The 19,133-nt window shown below is 43.4% G+C and overlaps 1 protein-coding gene across 2 annotated transcripts; it reads right to left on the bottom strand.

The window, feature by feature from the left end:
- Nucleotides 1-1,027: 1,027 nt before the first annotated feature.
- On the bottom strand, nt 1,028-13,992 carry KLF6 (KLF transcription factor 6). 2 transcript variants are annotated; one of them, XM_088654505.1, is made up of 4 exons: nt 13,216-13,992; nt 9,401-9,980; nt 6,163-6,286; nt 1,028-4,743 (listed from the first exon to the last, which is right to left on the bottom strand). In XM_088654505.1, the coding sequence occupies exons 1-4, from the start codon at nt 13,384-13,386 to the stop codon at nt 4,692-4,694; spliced, it is 927 nt and encodes a 308-aa protein (XP_088510631.1). In that variant the 5' UTR covers nt 13,387-13,992; the 3' UTR covers nt 1,028-4,691. The 2 variants fall into 2 exon arrangements, with proteins under 2 accessions (XP_088510631.1, XP_034985381.1); XM_035129490.3 differs by having other exon boundaries at nt 13,285-13,992.
- Nucleotides 13,993-19,133: the final 5,141 nt, after the last annotated feature.

The following is a 19,133-nucleotide window of genomic DNA, read 5'->3' as shown; positions in this document are numbered from 1 at the left end:
TTATTTTATTATTATTACAGTGGTAACTCAGGTTACAAACGCTTCAGGTTACAGACTCTGCTAACCCAGAAATAGTACCTCAGGTGAAGAACTTTGCTTCAGGATGAGAACAGAAATCGTGCTCCGGCGGTGCGGCGGCAGTGGGAGGCCCCATTAGCTAAAGTGGTTAAGAACAGTTAAGAACAGTTTCAGGTTAAGAACAGACCTCCGGAACGAATTAAGTTCTTAACCAGAGGTACCACTGTATTATTATTATTACAGTGTCTCTTTCCAGTACATCCTCAACTCATTTTCCACCCTCCAAATTTACTGGAAAAAGACCAATCAGAGGGGTGGAAGGAGCCACAAGGGCCATAGGAATCAGTTATGAAGATTCAAGGCCTAGGATTTCCAATAGTGACTCATTCTTCTCCTGGTAGTGGGTGGGGTGGGTGTAGAAGCTAGCCTACCATATATATGTACAAAAGTAAAATCTCAATTCATTGCTCCATCCATTTTTGCTTCTGGCTCCTCCCACCAGTGGTATGTGGCCCTTGGGAGGTTGCCCAAAAAGGAATGAGGCCCTCAAGCTGAGAAAGCTGTTCCCCACACCTGGCCTATAGGAATTGGACCTTCAGTTGTCTAAAGTTATGAAACGGGACTCATAATAGAGGGCCTATAATTGTGAGAAAAGAAACGTACTTCTCTCCCGCATCATTTTCATCGCCTTCTATATACAGATACAGAGTCTGCATGTTCAATGCACTTCACATTTTTTGTTGAGTGACAACTGGGGCACATGGAGCAGACTTATGTATATTGCATCTAAGCAAGTATAAGTGGGTTGGGTGAATTCTCATTTGGCAAAGCTTAGCTCCTAGCCTTGGCCAGGCAAGTCTAGCTAAAGCACTTTTAAGAACCATTGCCATCCCATCCGGAGCCAAGCAAATGCAGTGTTCCCAGTGAATTAGGGGAAACTCTAGATAACGGGAATTGTGTTACCACTTTTAATTCCACTGAAGGAAAACCAAAGAAAGAGACCCAAAAATGCTGATAAGAATTTTTTTTATGTTATTCCAATAAAAAATACATTCATACAGAAATATAACAATCTTGCAAAAAACAATTTCAAATAAAATCTTGTAAAACAATTTTTTTTTACAAAAATCTTACAAAGAGATTCTTTAGATAACAGGGTGCTTCCAAAAAACAAACGAACAAAAAAAGGAAAAAAAAAACAAAGAAAGAAATTTTACGAATAGAAATTCTCTTCTGAAATTTCAAGCAATTTTTTTTTCTCCGCTTTATTGAGGCTCAGTTATCACCTGAACAAAATGTACTTGTTTAAACTTACAAAACTGACAGGCATAATTTGACATATGGCACACAGCCCCCCCATCCCAAAACCGTTTTGATACTTCACAATCAAGAAAAGCTAATGCAAGGGGATTTATTAAATTTCCATGTTTTCCTCCTTGAGCACAGATAAGAGTTATTATGCTTCAGCAGAAAGCATTGCAAATTAGGTAAAAACAACAACCTACCTCTGAAATACCCCCAAACAAATAGAAAAACCTTTCTTAATTGCCTTGTTCCACGTGTGATGATCCTAATAAACATACATTTATAAAGAGACCTCCCATTTTTACTACGGAGTATGCTCCATGTATGAAATGTTTCTCTCACTATAGCTGCAAGAAAGTCCCTCAACCGGGGGGGGGGTAACATGAGAGCCCTACAGATTGTAGATAATATAAACCTTTTTTCCTAGGGCATATTTACTTTTTGTTTTTTTTAAAAGTGCACACTCAAGTATATAAAAATTGAACGCAATACAAAACGGGTAGGCCTGTGTGTTCCTTAGAATTGGATAAATTAGCGTCTAATGTGTTCTAGAGAACTATTTAACCTTCACCACCAGTTCCTGGAAAAGCTGTCCGAAACAGCAAGAAATAGGCTACCACTGTGGTTTGTGGGTAAGTACAGCACTGCTGGGGAAGGCAATTCTGAAACTCACTGGCTTAACTTCTGGGGGACGTCTGCATCTAAGCTCTCTCATAAAAACCATCTTGCACCTTCAGCTGAAATGTAAATACCAAAAGTAACAAAGCAATCATCAATGAGCTCATTCCTAGATCTTCTCGATAAGCTTCTAGACAGAAGCCAAAGGGGTGGAGGGTTTTTGTTGTTGGTGTTTCCTCCTGCTAGAATTATCAATTGCTAAATGTGGCACAGGAGGTGAAGACCCCCCCATTGCCCTCCAGATGCCATGCAACCACAACTCCCATCAGCCCCTGCCAGAATGGTCAACAGTCAGGGATGGTGAGAGTTGTGATTCAATGACATCAGAGTGACCTCTGACATAGTGCTTCCAGTTGATGTAGAAACATCTCACTAAGTGAGCTTGGCCCTCAAGGTGATGTACCTTCGGGACAGATGGAGAGTCAGATGGACACCAGCAGAAAGTTGGTTGGAAGGGACAAGAGGGGCAGTCCTGGGACCTTGCCAAGGTAAAAGGGAAATGGCAGGCTCATTGGTCTGGAGAGAGAGAGAGCCTGATTCAGAAAGCTGCCAAGTTGCATTGAAAGATGCCCAATCCTGCAGGAGCGCTCAGGAAAATGTTCCAATCTGCTCCATTCGCTTCGGGGATTTTTGAGCTCGCAAGTGCGCCCCCCGACACAGAAGCGAATGCAGCCCAGCTTTCTCTTCGCAAGAGTCCTTTGCGCCCATCAGAGCCTCTCTTCAACCACCAGGCCGCTGCCCAAACTCCTTTTAAAGTAGTCTGCAAGCCAATAATACTATTTTTAATGATGTTTTATATGTGTTTAGTGACCACCACTTGTTTGCTTCCTTTACAAAACTTAAGGAAAAGCAGAGGACTTCTTATGGGCTGCGATATTTCACAGGAAAGAACTCAATTCTTTCCTTGAAAAAATATATTATCCATACATACACACACACACACACACACAAACAAACAAACAAACAAACACACAGTGCTTACAAATACTATACAAACAAATATATACACCCAAGAAACTTTCTGCTTGCTTGGTAACTTTTTTTTGTTTTGTTTGGCTTTTTCCATTTTAAAAAAGAGAGAATTTTATTTTAGTATTAACCAAGAGAAAGCTTGATATAAAGAGATGGAACTTGTGCCATTTTAAGCAAATGATTATTTTTGTAATGCTCCTGCACCTTTAAAAAGGGAGGAATTGTAACATTTTGAGGTACATGGGAAAGGGAAGTTCAGGGTGCATGTTCTGTACACATATTATTGGTTGTGCAAGGATGTATAAACAGGGATTTTCAAGGTGGCAAAACTGGTCATATTATTCTATGGGATTTTTTAAAGGAAAAGTGTAATATTGTATTGACATGTCCAAAGATGCTTTTCTACAAGGGGGGAAAAACCCTGAAAATTCAGCCTATGCTTTCCTCCACCTCTTCATAATTTACATTTGATACAGTACAAATGTCAGGTGACAAGAGAGCCTTAATGAAGCACAAATCACCCATACCCCTGTATAAGACCTCTTGCGAGAAGAGATCACTTTTGCATAAGGCACCATTATTAAGGTCAACAGTGCATTAACAGCTAGAAAACCAGAAAGTAAGAGACCTCAAGGCATAAATAAAAGATAAAAGGAACAAAAAAACAAAACCCCAACATAGCTGCATGATAATTTTCTTTTCTTTTCTTAAAAAAATTACAGTTTCTAACCTACAGTGGTTTTATCCACCCAACAGGACAAAAATGTAAATAAAAAAATAAAAATCCAGGATCTGTATGTTATGTAACATTAAACCAATTGCATTGTAGCAGCTTTTTAACTGGAATTGAGAGAGGGGGAGAGAAAACAAAAGAAATACCTGCAAGTCCTGATTAAAGAATGGAAAAGCATATAGTTCCCCAGAACCATGCAATAATCTTTGTATTATAATGAAAAAGTTATAGGTTGTGTTATATTGTAAATACACAGCTTATACAATGGATTACAAATGAGCTCTGTAGCAAGTAAAACAAGCTACTTGACACATTGCACATTTAATAGCTGGACCAGACACCAAAAGCTCCTCTCACACAGGATAGGGGCCCCTCCCTCCATTCTGGTGTCCTGACTCGCCACCCCCTCCCCTCCATCTTCCCCTCCCTCTTTCTTTTTCTTCCTTTTATTTTTTTTTAAAGGTGCAGACACCCCTTTCACCCCGCCCCTTGGAAATGATTGATCGCTCCTTTCTTGCGGCATACTCCTCACATACGCAAATGATTTCACCCGCCCTCCCCCATTTAGCTGACCTTTCCTCTCTCTCTCTCGCTTACGGTTATAAAACAACCACGAGGAACGAAACGGAAGAAAAATTAAACAAATAAACAAAAAAAGGATTCATGTGCCTCAGCATACAGTCGCCCAGTACGATCTTCAATAACATACAGTCGTCCAATCATTAACATTCTCAGTGCACGTGCTCACGGCAGAAGGCGTAGGAGGTTGGGTGCCCGCGTACGAGACCCACAACCGTGCGGTCGCTATGCCGTTTCCTTACATTGACTTGTTTAGCCCTCTGAAGACCTTCCAAGGAAGAGAGGCCCTGGAGGCAACTGGGTTAGGGTGCAAAATGGCATGCTTTGGCTGGAACACGCATCCCTCCTTTCAAGGCTGGTTGACCTCGAAGCCTCTTAGCCCACAGGATTCGACCTCTTCACCCACTCAGAGATGCCTCTTCATGTGCAGGGCCAGGTGGTCGGACCTGGAGAAACACCTGTCAACGGAGAAGAGGAGAACATTTTGAGGACTATAGGTGAGTGAAATCGGGTTAGACCAGGAGGAGTTAGCATGGCTTCTTCCGGATATTCCAATGACATCCAGAGGGCACCACATTGGGGACTGCTGTGGTAGGTTATCAGGCCCTATAGGTCCATCCGAGAAACACAGAATTTGATTGGGGAGACCCAAGTGCAAAGCCCTTTGGAATCCTATTGTACCCCAGTTGCAGTACCCCAGTACTATCATCCGTTGCAACAGAGGCAAATTTACGGCTAACGGACCATACTTAAAAACAAAAGCAACGTGCAGAATTAACTCCACTGCAATCTGTGTGACTTGAACTGGTTTGTGCGACCTTAGGGCATAGAGATAGGTTTGTCAAGTAGGCGGACAGAGTGGTCACTCCGCCACTTGGCCAGAATGCAAAATGCTGTGTCAAAGCAAAGCGTGCAGAATGGCACCACAGTCACGTTCCTGGTCATTCACCAACCGGGCTGACATTCATATCCTGAAAGGAGCTTTGGAATGGCATGCAAGGGCCACAGCAACCCCAAGAGACAAACTAGGCTCATCTAAATCAATCCAAGGGAGCATCCTGCAAGAATCCTAGGCTAAGCTCACAGCACCTGCTAAAATAACTCTTTACGGTCCTCTTCCAATAACTCATTGTGACAGAAGGCTGGTGCAAAAGAGACCCAAACGAAGATTGCTAAGCAGAAGAGCTATTTCTTAGAAGACAAAAACCGTCTTGGAAGTTTTGGAGGAAAGCGAAGGTGACTTGCAGAAAACTAGGAGTTGGGAGAGAGACCACCATGGTGACAAAGTCCACCTCTTTATATTGTGACAGCATTTGCTAGGTGTTTAACTACACTGTGGCAACCCAACCCAACCCAACCCAACCCAACCCTTCCAAGACGTTCATTGAAAGAGGCCCTACAGACTGCTGCTCCTCCTCCTCCTCCTATCAGCTTCTTCCGCTTTGCTCCTGATCTCAGCATTAGAAGTCGCTCTATTATTTAACCTGTATCCGTGCAGACACTATCTAAAATGCATTAACTTCCATCCACTTAATTCTGGGAGTATTTCCACTGGATTTTCAAGTAGGCTGTTCTGAAGTATGTAACCGGAAACATTTTTCCTTTAAGCAGAGACAGAATTGATTCACCTGATCAGAGACTTATTTCTCTCTCTCTCTTTTCACGGTTAGAACTAAAAAAGCTATACTGCTGCTGATCACTGAAGTTGGATGCTTCCTTTGAAAAGCTCCGGTGCAATGGGACAGAGATGATACTTGATGAAACTGCCTGCCCCTTAGTGGCTTCATCAACGGAGGGCTTAAGCCATTGCTTCCCATGGAAGCACCGGGGAGGAGGGAGGTGCAGGGGTTATTAAACGGGAGTGTCCATTCACCTACCTGTCACAGTGACTACATTTAAAAGGCTTGGCACCCGTGTGCTTTCTGAAGTGTCTGGTTAACTCATCACTCCTCGCAAAACGCCACTCACACCCTTCCCACGAGCATCTGTAAGGCTTTTCTCCTGCAAATAAAACATACCAAAGATTATTAACCGTCCGTTTCTCTCTCCAAGCAAAGATGAATATTGATTCATTTGTTTTTAACATAGGAAATAAGGCCACTCAATTTAATTCACAACAGCATGCTAAGTACTTCCGAGAACGCTGATGGAGAATTTAGATGTTTTTGAGCTGACAGCTTTGCTGCAACAGCAAAACATCAAGCGTTGACTGGAAAACATGCCAGTAACGTAAGCCTTGTGCAGCTGCATCCTAGGAATTCTCTGAGTGTTTAGAATACGGGCTTGTAAATTCACCACTAACCTGCCCACCTAGGGCAAATATAAGAACTGCCTCCGAATGCCCAGATTGTTAAAGAAGTTTAATAGAAGTTGGTTCTCTATATCTTTTAGGCTCAAAACAACTGATACAGACCATGCTTGGAAGGCTCCTGCGCTAGTAGCTTTTGGGGACTTCCTAGGTTAAACACAATAGTAGCAAATTATGGGTTGCATGCTCCAAATTATATTCACAGACTAAACCTACTGAAAACAATGGAGTTGAGTTAGATAAGCCTAATTTGCATCCATGGATTTAAAAAGTCTTCTCCAAGTATAACTTAAGCACTTACAACCCAATATATATTGGGTTCACCCATTAGATACATAGGTTAGGCCGATCAATATTGGATGGCAATGAGAAACCTAACCTACGAATTTGGGGCCATTCAAAGGGGAGAACCTGTATTATTAAGCCAGGATGTTTGGGTGCCAGCCTTAATCCTGACAATAGGGGAAAGCAAACACTTTTTGAGGAGCATGTTGCAAGCTCCAAGTCTTAGACCAGGCATCCCCAAACTCGGCCCTCCAGATGTTTTGGGACTATAATTCCCATCATCCCTGACCACTGGTCCTGTTAGCCAGGGATGATGGGAGTTGTAGTCCCAAAACATCTGGAGGGCCAAGTTTGGGGATGCCTGTCTTAGACTCTCCCAAGGTTCCATTCCATGCCTTTCTATCGCTCTAAAAATCTAGCGAATGTGAAAATGTCTGTACCTGAATTGTGAAGATCTAACTGCTTTGCCCACACAACCTTCCCCAAGACTACATGGGTCAAAGTGGGCCAGGGTAGTATGCAGCGAGCAAAGAGGGAAAAACCCCCACAGAATTTCCCAATCCATTGTCATTCAGGTGTTTTGGACTGCCAGGCCCCACTGAGCATGGTCAACCATCAGGGATGATGAAACTTGTTGTCCAAAACACATGGAGAGCAGCAGGTTGGTAAAGGCTAGAGTGGAGAGCAAAACCACCTTCAGCGGCAGATCATAAAAATGCATTCTGGTCCAGAGATTCTGGTTATAAGATTCTATGGCTTAACAGCTGGAATCTCTGCTTCTGCTATTTGTTTGATTTCCACAGAATAACGGGCATATGAGAGGTATGCTCTCCCTCGCTCACCAGGCTGCGGAAACATAGAACAGATCCATCTTTTTTGTATTCCCCTCTTCAAACGGTGAAAAGAACATCTTTGAAGAGGAGACCTCTAAGCTGTTTGTCTCAAGGTGCAGAATCTCGCTCTGCACCTTGAGCTGGAGATTGGCATGCCAGCCAGCGGCTCTGTACATCTAACCACAGTCATCAAGCACTCTAGAATATTAATGTCAAAAAGCAACTACTTTCACTATAAAAAATTTATAGAAACCCTGGAGTGCCTGCCCGCTTCAATTCCTTTCAAGTTAAGCAAGGGAACTGAGTTTTGTTTTGTTTAAATCCAGGTTTCATACTAGTAAAATCCTGTTTGCTTAGTGTTAGCAAAACCACATGATAATGAAACGCTCATAAAGTCCGCCATTGTCTTTATGATCGTAAACATCTCTCTCAAAAGATCATTTTACTTCTGTCAATGCACACACACACATCTAGCTTGAGGCAAGTCCAGCAATTTAAGGGAACTAGTTACTCTTCTGCTATTAAATGAATCAATGAGGAATCTGTCCTTCAGAATCAGGACAAAAACCTCCAATTTCTGAGAAATGTTTCCATTTCCTTTTGCTGTTGCTGAGTTTCAAAGCTAGTTCTCTGTTGTTGTTTTTTGTTTTTGAGGGATTTCCTCCACCTCCTTGGAAAAAAAGATTTAACAAGTGTACATCTTCTCCAGCGCCAGCTAATTACAAAACAGGAACCAGACATGTGCAAGAGGGGGGGAAAAGTTAACTAGCCTCATCCAAGCTTTGCACACAGAAGTTTGCAACTGGCTAATGCAGAACAAAAATGAGGAAGTGATGCCTTGCATTTTGGAAACCTCAGCTGTTATTGCATCATCTGATGGCCCCAAGCTCTTGCTCCAGAAATTGCGTAACATTATGACACTATTAGCATCGAGGGTTTTCCTTACAGTTATCATCAACCAAAGTCAGGCATGAAGCTAAATCCAGACAGGTTGCCTAGGATAAAGGACAACACTTCTGCTGAACTGTAGATCAGAGATGGGGAACCTATGGCCTTCTAGATATTGATGAACTACAACTCCCATCATCTCTGGTCACGTTTCATGCTGGCTGGAGGTGATAGGACATGGGAGTCCAGCAAACATCTGGAGGAACCACATGCTCTCCATGTCTGCCAGTCTTAATAATGGCCTCCTGGTGCATAGTTCTGCTGGCCATGAACAGCAAAGGAAGGGGAAGAGAAAGAGGATGATGCTATCATTGAGAACCAGCCAACAGCTGAAGTGTTAAGCAGAAGTCCTATAGAAACCATTAGCCTGCCACATCTTAGGGCCCAAGCCATGGAAGGTTTGACACACATCCTAGTAAGAGAAAGCTAGCTGCCAGTGCTCTAGGAACAGGAAGCAAATGGAGTCCCCCTTATTACATTTATATCCTGCCTTTCTTCCATGATGGAACTGTAAACAGGGTTCCCAGAAGGCCTCCTGGTCTGGTCACAGACCTTCTCAGCTGCACCAAGGACTCCATATCTTGTGGCTTCAGATCGCAGCCAAGTGGGATGAGACAAGGGGTGCTTGAACACACACATGAACAAGCAACTGAGGCCACCTTAGCATGCCCCAGTTTTGTTTTCTTCCATGGAAAACACAAAGTTACCACTGTTTGGATCGCCCAGTGGAGAAGATCTCACCTGTATGGGTACGCTGATGTGCTTTCAGGTGTGAACTTTTGGTGTAAACCTTTCTGCACCCGTTGAACTGACACCTGTGGATCCGCCGCCTCCCATCCGGAGAGGCATCGCCGTTCACTGGGGCACCCTTTTCTGAAGTCTTTCCACCACTACCAGTACGAATTTTGCCCGGCGAATGCAATTCACCAGGCGCAGAATTCCACGGTTGGGAAGAAGCTTCCTTCCCCAACTCAGGGGAGGAAGGAGGAGTCGACGTGACAGATGAACTCAAGTTTCCTGTACTGGTCAAGCCCAAGACATCACTAATGGGATCAGATGTGAATTTTGTTGTAGGCGAAAGTTCCTCAGAGCTGTCAGAAGATTCACTGCTGATGTCAGAATTCAAGCTGTTAGTCTCTAAACTCTGAGTCTTTACGCTTTCCTCCTTTGGAACACACGTGGCCTTCTGTTCAGATTCCTCCTTTTTCTCACGCGCCAAAATAATTTTGGTCCACAGATCCTCCTGACTGTCAAATTTTATCTCAGAGGCAGATACGTAGCAAGGCTCGCTCTGAAGGTATCGTTCCAGCTCTAAGCATGTCTACAAAAAATAAAAGAACAATAAATTAAAATTAAAAAGTGCAAAGCTATAGAAGCCGTTCTCCAAAAAACATCAACCAAACCATGTGTGTGCAAAAGATGGGGTGTTTATTTCTGGTTGCTAGGCTCCCTTAAAGTAATAGGCCACTCAACCCTCATTTAATGACTGTTACAGTAAACAATGCAGTTCCCAAGAACTGGGCTGGAGTTCAAACACACATAGAAAGACTTCAAATCCACCTACATTTTCCAGCCATTACTCTTATTGTGTGAGCTGAAAAATCATCTCCTAGAAAGGAGATGTTCAATGGGTTGGCTTTAAAGTGACTCTGTTCTCACCCCAACCCCCCAGTTTTAATCAGGCCTTTCTACACTTTGCAGTATCTTATTAACTAAGAGGGCTCCCAAGTGAATTGTGTGATCTCTGCAGAAAGTTGTCAAGCTAGACTTCCACCCAGCTGACAGCTCCAGCGCTCTGAACTCAAGAAACATGTGCGGTTGCGGCAAAGTCATGATCCATATTCAGGGGGAACCCACCAAGCCAGGCCATTTCCTGCAGATGAAAACTCAGCCTAAGGGAGACGTTCAAAGAATGCCACTTCTTCCAAGCACACTGGCATGAGTTTTGTGTAACTTGCAACAATTCTGGTAGAAATGATAGCGGCCTAAGGAATTTAAGTGAACGAAACCTTTCAGAATGATAATGCGATGCTGAGAAGAAGAAAGTTTTAGAAAATGGAATTGCAGGGAAAGCAGTGTAAGAAGGAGAAATACAACTTTTCGAGGTCCTGCTGGGAGCCCCACATTGAAGAATTTTATCTACTGGCCAAGAGCACAACCGTATGAGTCATCTCCCCATTTCTTTCACTCAATGCCAAAAGAGACTTCCTTTTAAAATCCTGAACTTCTGCCAAGAAAGTACACGGTTCAGATAGACATGCAACGGGCCATGTAAAATAAAATGAAAGAAAGTAAGCTACCCTCCCTCCTGCAATAGGAGACAAGCAATCCTCCGAGTGACACAGATGCGTTTCCAAATTCCTAACAAACTAAAGAGAACTTTGGAAGAAATGCAAGCATTTCTCTCTCTCTCTCTCTCTCTCTCTCTCTCTCTCTCTCTCTCTCTCTCTCTCTCTGTGTGTGTGTGTGTGTGTGTGTGTGTGTGTATCAGTACACACTTCATTTCTCCTTCACTATCATCCCCATAATTAAAGATCAGCATGTTAATGGAACTAACAATATAAGGGGGTTGTGTGTGTCTTTATGGGCAAATATCTCAGACTCCATAGTTACCTTATTTAAGCAGGAACATCCCCAGCCCCATAAGCAAAGCTGACTCCAAAAGCAAATGTCACACATTTCACTCTCTTAAGTGCCAACTTAATGGGAGTTTCTGTCACAGCATGTTGCTGATTTTTACACTGCTCCTTGGCCTGTTTAGGCTCTACTCCTAAGCACACTTGCCTGGGAGTAAGGACCACCACTGACCTATGGGACTTGTTTCAGAGTAAACATGCCTAGGTTTTGACTGACCATTCCTCCCCTCTTGTTAACTGAAGGGTGGGCCAAAAAGTGGAAGAGACTGCAAGCTTAATCAATATTTATTGGTTTCCCTATAATTAGGGAACTGATTTGCAGTGCACTTCAAAAATAAAACAAGACACATCATTTATATAAGGAAACAGGAAGGGAATTGACAGAAAGGGGCAGGTTCAAATTTCTTATTCAGGGTGGATTTAAAATTCCCCCATTATGCAAATCAGTCTGAAGGACCGGCCTGAAGCTCCAAAGAAGGTTTTGAAATTATTCAAAAGGCTACAGTGGCATCCATATCTAGCTCTGGGTTAAAATCCCCGAAATGCCTGAAGGAAAAACTATTTAGATCAATTTCAATTACATACTATTGGTGCTGCCTTGGAAAGAAAAAAGAAAGAAAGAAGGGGGGTGGAGTGGGGAATTGGAAATGGGGAATTTCAAAACATGCACAAGGTTTCAACCTTCTTGATAGGTTCTCAGGCTTTACAAACAAAATCTCCAGACTGATTTGATCTGGGTACTCAGCTGGGCTTAGAGAGAGAGAGAGAGAGAGAGAGAGAGAGAGAGAAGGAGCAAATATCACAGCTAGGGGAAGAGGCAAGTAAGTAAACACTCTCTCTTCACTTACACCCCCCCCCCCTCTAAGGAGGGGAAATCCAAGACAATGCAAAAACAATCTTGTTTCCAAGCAAACCAATTACTTGTACTAACAAACAAGCGCCCCCCCCCCCAAAAAGGGAAAAAAACCCCATGTCCATTAAAGGCAACAAGCCTCCCTCCTTTCCTCTGCTAGGAAGACTCACAGCAATTAAAAAAAGGGGGGGAGGGAAAAAACCCAGTAGCATTGTCATATGACTGACAACTCAGAAGGGGGGTGGCAGGTAAGAGAGAGGAAATAATAATAATAATAATAATAATAATAATAATAATAATAATAATAATAATAATAGTAAAATAATGGTTAACATGCAGCAGGGAGTTAAAAGGTTGGCAATTCTGCCAAGGAAAATAGTAGGGGGGGGCCGAGAGATTATTTTTTTAAAAAATCAATTTCCAACCTTTTCTCTCCCTCCCTCCCCAAAAGGCGGGGGGGGGGTGTAAAAAAACACCCGGTGGAAATGAAAAATGAAAGACAGTTTGGATGACAAGACCCAGTTGTAGTGTTTGGATCTGCTTCAAGGCGGGGGAGGGGGGAGAGAGAACTTTGCCAGGAACTAGAGCAAGCAAAATGCAAAACGCAGGACTTGCGGATTTATGCTATTTATTTTTTTGTGGCAACATTTCGCTCCAGCGGTTGTTGCTTACAGCACGCACACACAGGGAGAGAGCGAGAGAGCGAGAGAGCGAGAGAGCGAGAGAGAGGCAGGCAGGCAGGCAGGCAGGCAGGCAGGCAGGCAGGCAGGCAGGCAGGCAGGCAGGCAGGCAGGCAGGCAGGCAGGCAGGCAGGCAGGACAGGCATTCAGAAATACACCAGCCACTGTCCAGAAGCTGTGACAGCGGCGCTCGGCATAAACAAGCACTTCGCCCGGTAGCGAGCAAAAACAAGCATGCACGGCACAAAAAAAGAAAGCAAGCAGATATAACAAACAGTATTGCACAGCAGCCCAAACAAACACACTTGCTTGAAGCAATAATGTTACTATTTAAAAAAAAAAAAAAAGATTCCTGCAGGAAGCCTTCCTAAAAGGCAAGCCTCTAACCTCGTTATCAGTGTTGCTCCGAATTAAAAGCAACGTTTGCCCAGCACAAGCAGATATCCTTCGGTTTACCTGTTGCCAATATTCCTCCAGAGATGGTAAAGCGGAGAAGTAACCAGTGTCGTGGACAATTTGGAGTTCCTGAAAGATGCTACACATTGGAAGCACATCCATGGTTTTTTTTGTTTTTGTTTTCAAGGGGAGGGGGGGAAAGAAGTTGCAACAAATAAACCCTCCACAGGGTCAACGTCCGATTGCAATGTGTCTCGCTTAAAGGAAGAAGAAGAAAAAGCACAGGTATCAACACCGCTACAGATGTTTCTCAGCTGCTACCGCTGCTCCTGTCGTCGGTAGTCGTGATGGCAGGTGATGGCGAGAGAAATACGACCAGCTATTTACAAAGTCCCACTTCCTCCTCCTCCTCCTCCAGAGGGAAAGACGGCCACAAAGAAGAAGACAGGTTTGTTTTTTTCCTCTTTCAAAAATAAAAAATAATTATATATTAAATTCCTCTTCGGTAGTTCAGATGCAAAGGGTTTCTTTTTTTAAAAAAAATATAATAATAAAGGAAAAGTTTCATGCAAAGTTTAATTGCACAGCAATATCAAGGTACGGTATGGATATATATATATACATATATATACTGTATATATTAATATATATATCTCTTGCAGTCTCCAAAATGCAGCTGCTGGTGGTGGCTGGTAATCTTGCTTTCCACTCCTGGGTTTCTCTCCAGAAGATACTTGCTCAGGAGCCTACTCAATATTTGCAAACACTGAGATGACTGCGAATGTAACCCCCAGCAAAACTTCCCTATTCAAAGCTCTCCTTGGCCACAACCTCCTCCTCTTTCTACTCCCCTCCTCCTTCTACTCCCTCCCTCTTTTCGGCTCCCCCCTCCCTCGCGCTCCCAGCTACTCTCGCCCCGCCCCCTTTACTCCTTCTCCTCCACCCCCCTCCCTCCGCCACCTCGTGATCCCATTACGCCGGCTCCGAGCGCTGCCCAATCTCGAACAACAAAACTCGTTACACCGCGTTCCAATGATGTCAGAGGAGCCCAATGGGCGCGCGCGACGCATCCCGGCTCCTCCTGGCGTGACCGAACCTCTCCGTGACGCCGCGCCCGATTGGGCCGATTCGAAATTCGAGCCGCCCTGATTGGCCGGCCGCGCGGCAGGCTATTTTTAGAAGGGTATATAATGCCGGGGAGCCTGTTTTAGAGAAGCGACTCGGAGCGAGAAGGGAAGGCTTTGCTTGTTGTTTGCGGTTGCTAGAGACAGAGAGGGGAGGAGGGGGAGGTTGCAATGCTAAGTGTGGCGTCCGGGGGCGCTGCTGAGCCGCGCAGGAATAACAGAGGAAAGCTGAATCGCTTAGACATTGCAACAAGCTTTTTACCAGGAGAAACTGGGAGGGGGGGGTTGTCATTACACGCGGGTAACGTTTTCTTACGTGCATTGTCTCCCGTGCATTCCCCACAATGCAACAGAATTCTGCTCCTGGCGCTCAGCGGCGCAGTTTGCAGGAGAAATCGATTCGCCTACCCCGAAAAACAAAAATGGTTTCAACTTTTCTGCGTGCTTAGTCGGAGGAAAGTCGCACCGAATTCAAAAGGGTTTTTTTCGATTTGCCAGCAAGCGAAGGCTTGGAGAGAGTAAGCCTCGCTGAATGCGTGGGGACTTGCGCTTAGTGGGGCTGCACTGTAAATGGCTATTTGTTGCAGCGCTGCTTAACTAACGCTGGTTCCTGTCGGGAGATCCTTTGCTACACAACAGCCCCTTACACTGCTTTAGGAAAAAAGGAGATGTAATGGGTGGTGGTGGTGGTTTCTTTAAAAAAAATAAATCTAGTTTTTGCATTTGTCACCCCCAGCTCTGCTGTCTGCCATAACCCTTGTTAATTTCGTTGCTTCAGTTTCCTGGTGGTTTCGTTTAGGAAGTGCTTCCCATGAAAGCATCTGGAAGCATAAAAATGTATATAAACCCATTTTTATATATTTAAAAAAATGATTACACCCCATACAAAAAATGCAGAAATCAGAGATAAATAATGGGATGGGGGGAGTCGTAGTTCAGTAGCGCCTGCCAAGCCAACGGCTTGTACTCCAGCTTTATCTCAATCACCAAATGACTACCCTCCTACAGTGCTCCATTTCTTCAAATGAAGTTGCTGTGGAGCTCATAGTGGTACAAAAGAGATTTCTAGCAAATCAACAATATCATGTTCTCATGTACTTGTCACCAGTTATGGGGTCAGCTGTCTTGTGTTTCATCTCTCCTGCCTCAACTTCTCAATTCTTCAAAAATATGTACTGTACAGCAGATACATTAAACTTTCTAATCCTAACCATGTCTACTCAGAAGAAAGTCCTATTGAGCTCAGTGGCACTTACTCCCATGTAAGTAGGGTTGACATAGTAGGCGAAGAAAGACTCCCACTTACCTGGGAATAAGCCCTGTTGAATTAACCAGGGGTTACTCCTGAGTAGGAGTAAGTAGGTGGCGCTGTGGTTAAACCACAGAGCCTAGGTCAGTGGTCAGAAGGTCGGCGGTTTGAATCCTGAGCTCCCGTTGCTGGGTCCCTGCTCCTGCCAAACTAGCAGTTCAGAAGCACGTCAAAGTGCAAGTAGATAAATAGGTACCACTCCAGCGGGAAGGTAAACGGCGTTTCCGTGCACTGCTCTGGTTTGCCAGAAGCGGCTTTGTCATGCTGGCCACATGACCCAGAAGCTGTACGCCAGCTTCCTCAGCCAGTAAAGTGAGATGAGTGCCACAACCCCAGAGTCGTCTGGGGTTTTACCTTACTCCTGAGTAGACATGACATGGCTTGCTCAAACTACCAGGGGTCTGATTTCCCCCTACTGAAGTGAATCGCCAAAGGTCAGGTCTGGGTAAAAGACCTGGGTCAAAAAAAGATCCTTATGATTTTTTTCACAAGATGCCACCATAATAATAATAATAATAATAATAATAATAATAATAATAATAATAATAAATCATAATAAGCACTGTCATTTGTGAATGGATTTTATACAAATAAATAGTGTGACCACACTTGGAATACTGTGTACAGTTCTAGTTATAATACTTCAAAGAAGATAGTATAGAGCTGGAAATGATGCAGAAAAAGACCCTCAGTGTTTGGTTTAAAAAAGATTTTACACACCACTGTCTCTGAAAAACTTAACTCATTTGCTGAGAGTTTCCTGAGGCACAGCCAAATCAATGGGTTATGCAGCAACATGGTGGATGTTTATAATTTATATCAAGAGACAAACACATGACTGGCAAGTTCCCACAAAATTTCATCTTATTTGACTATGTCCTTTACCCCTTGGTACTTCTGTGGTGCTGGTAATTTCATATCCATGACTACATTGCTATATTGCTAATTTCCCGTGCTGTTTCCATATTTTGAGTCATATTTTATTATTGTTATTATTTCAGAGCTTAAATGGCAAGCCATTGTCCTGGTATATTATACTGGAATTTATGTAAAAGTTAAATCTGATTGATTAATAAAGGGAGGGGGGAAGTTGGAATCATTTCCCAATGAAGGAAGGTTATAGCAGCATTAACCAATCCAGATGTCCTCTTTTACTGAGCATTTATCAGGATTTGTCCCCGTGATGTTATCAGTGCTAATATATGATTCTCCCTTCAATACTGTTTTTGCCTGTTTATACTGTTTTGAGAGTTTCAGAGCGTTTCAGTGATTTCTTATTTGCAATGTTTTTTAAAAAGGAAAAACTATTTGGTTATTGGGGCACGGTAGATCGCTTCCTTTATTGATGAGGCCATCACAGCTATTGCTATCCATGTTTGCTTCAGTTACCAGCTTGCTAAGGACACAACTGGAGTCCTGATCATTTACAGATGGGATGCGGATGATCTTACATCTCATTGCTCCGGTAACTTGTAGATCTGCAGAACTAGCACTTTTACAAGTGCAACATAATGTATGTTCTGCACTTCTGAGAAATCAGACTTTTAGTATGACAGCTCCTATCCTCTGCAACTCTGCCTTTTGATATTAGACAAGCGCCGTGGTTGTAAGTGGTCGCATGCTAAAAACTTTTTTGTTTGGACAGGGTTCGGATTTTAAATTTTATTATGCCCATTTGTTTTGAAGTATTGACTTTTATCTGTATTGCGATAATTTTATCGCATTGTATCCAACGAAGACATTAGCGCAAGGACTTCTGCCTGTGCAACAGTACTTCATCTCCCCACATCACCCCCCAAATCTGTTCTGGTTTTTCCCATGACTCTGGAGCAGATTTGTGGGAGAGGGACATGCAGCGACAGGAGAGGCAGAGAAAGTCCTATTGAGCAGATGGAACTCATTTAGAGTCTAAACCTTGCAGAAAAATGCCTTGATTAAGCAGCATATAAATCTTGTAGAATAAAATACCGGTAATACTGGAAAAGTAGGGCTCTGGATCACTGGGGAAACTTCTTGTATTCTGTGTTCTGTCCTGATGACCATAATGGTTCAGCTGGGGAAGAAAAGGCATCCTTAAGATAAGAAAATACCAATAGCTTGGGGGGGGGGGTGAGGGGAGAGATTTTTTTTCAGTTTACATTTAACAGCAAATTTACCAAATTCTCACTGTTAAAACAGCGTGCGAACTGGAACACAGCCTTCCTTTGAAATCCACCCTTCTCCAGATTTTGCGGTTTAGTTCTCCAACCAAGTGATGTGTATAAAAATGCATAAAGTGTGCATATATTCATGAAAACAACGCACAAAAAATACTTTATGTTAGGGGAAACTGCGCAAAAATTGTGGATGTTAGGGTAAAAATGCAGTGAAATGCTGAGGAATTTTCAGGAAGGCTTTTTTTTTATAAGGTAACTGATGTGCTAACGTGGAGAACCGACCTTAAGACAGTATAAATGAGAAACTGAAATTGACATATTCTCTCATCCCTTGAAAGGAGCATCGCTACTGGCATTGCTGTCCTAGGCCCCCCTTTCTAGTATATGACAGCTTTCCCCCATGCCTCCAATGTCCTTCAGCAATGTTGAGTCCTGGCCAAAATAAATTGGAGAAGAGGGACAGTCTGCTTACATACCCCCAGCTTCAAACCTCTGTGCTCTGAAGATTTGGGAGGTCTATCTCCCTCAAGAGCTAAACTGCTTGCATTCTACAGTGGTGCCAGTCTCCCAGTAATCCCCAAAGGCAAACGACTGGTTGTTATGTGAGTGTATTTGGTTATGGAAATGTCTACCTCTGTCCCACAGCAGCTTGTAACAAAGGTGTTTGCATATCGTCGGTATCATAGTAATTATTACTACTTTGGCTCTTGGTCCTGTAAGTGCCGCCGTCCACACAACAACAAACTGCATGGATGTGTATAAGAAAGCTTTGAAATGCTGGGGCAGGGTTAAAACGTTTGGAAGTAAATGCCACAGCAGACATGGAGTCTATGAAATCCGGTGGGGTAGTTAGGCTCAGAACTGAGAAAGAGAGAGGTGGGTGTTCTGTCTCCCAGGGCTGCGATGTTTTCTCGGTCCCCTGTGATTTGTGCAGCATCATCTGATCCTAAAAAATAAATTGCATCTGGTTTTGATCACATAGATGCTCAAATGGCACCAGGAGTTACCCGAAGACCTGTTTAGCAGAGCTGATTATTCTCCGCTAGAGCCTTTATTGGTGATGATAGATTTGCTCCCATTATTCAGGACTCGCCATGCTTGAGAGGCTGCTCAGCTAGCATTGTTGTGACATAACTCTATTGACAGAAATTTTTATTGGATTTATTCTCGTGCATACTTCCTTGATTCAGCACTATCTGTGGAAGCATGCGCAACATCTGTGCTTAGGAGTGCCTTTTATCATCTTAGATCGCATGCTGTCTCAATAATCCATGTGTTGGTCACAGCCAAGTTAGACTACTGTAAAGCACTGTATTCAGT

Source organism: Zootoca vivipara, chromosome 11, assembly GCF_965207765.1.
Source record: "Zootoca vivipara chromosome 11, rZooViv2.hap1.1, whole genome shotgun sequence".
In the NCBI taxonomy this organism is placed as follows: Eukaryota; Metazoa; Chordata; class Lepidosauria; order Squamata; family Lacertidae; genus Zootoca; species Zootoca vivipara.
The sequence above is the reverse complement of the archived record's forward strand: the minus strand, read 5'-3'. Positions and strand labels throughout refer to the sequence as shown.

Coding starts and splice junctions, on each gene's coding strand:
- KLF6 (XM_088654505.1), bottom strand. CDS start 13,386: ATGGATGTGCTTCCAATGTGTAGCATCTTTCAGGAACTCCAAATTGTC. Junction 9,981..13,215: donor GGAGCAACACTGATAACGAG/GTTAGAGGCTTG, acceptor TATTTTTTGTAG/ACATGCTTAGAGCTGGAACG. Junction 6,287..9,400: donor ACATCAGCGTACCCATACAG/GTGAGATCTTCT, acceptor TTTTATTTGCAG/GAGAAAAGCCTTACAGATGC.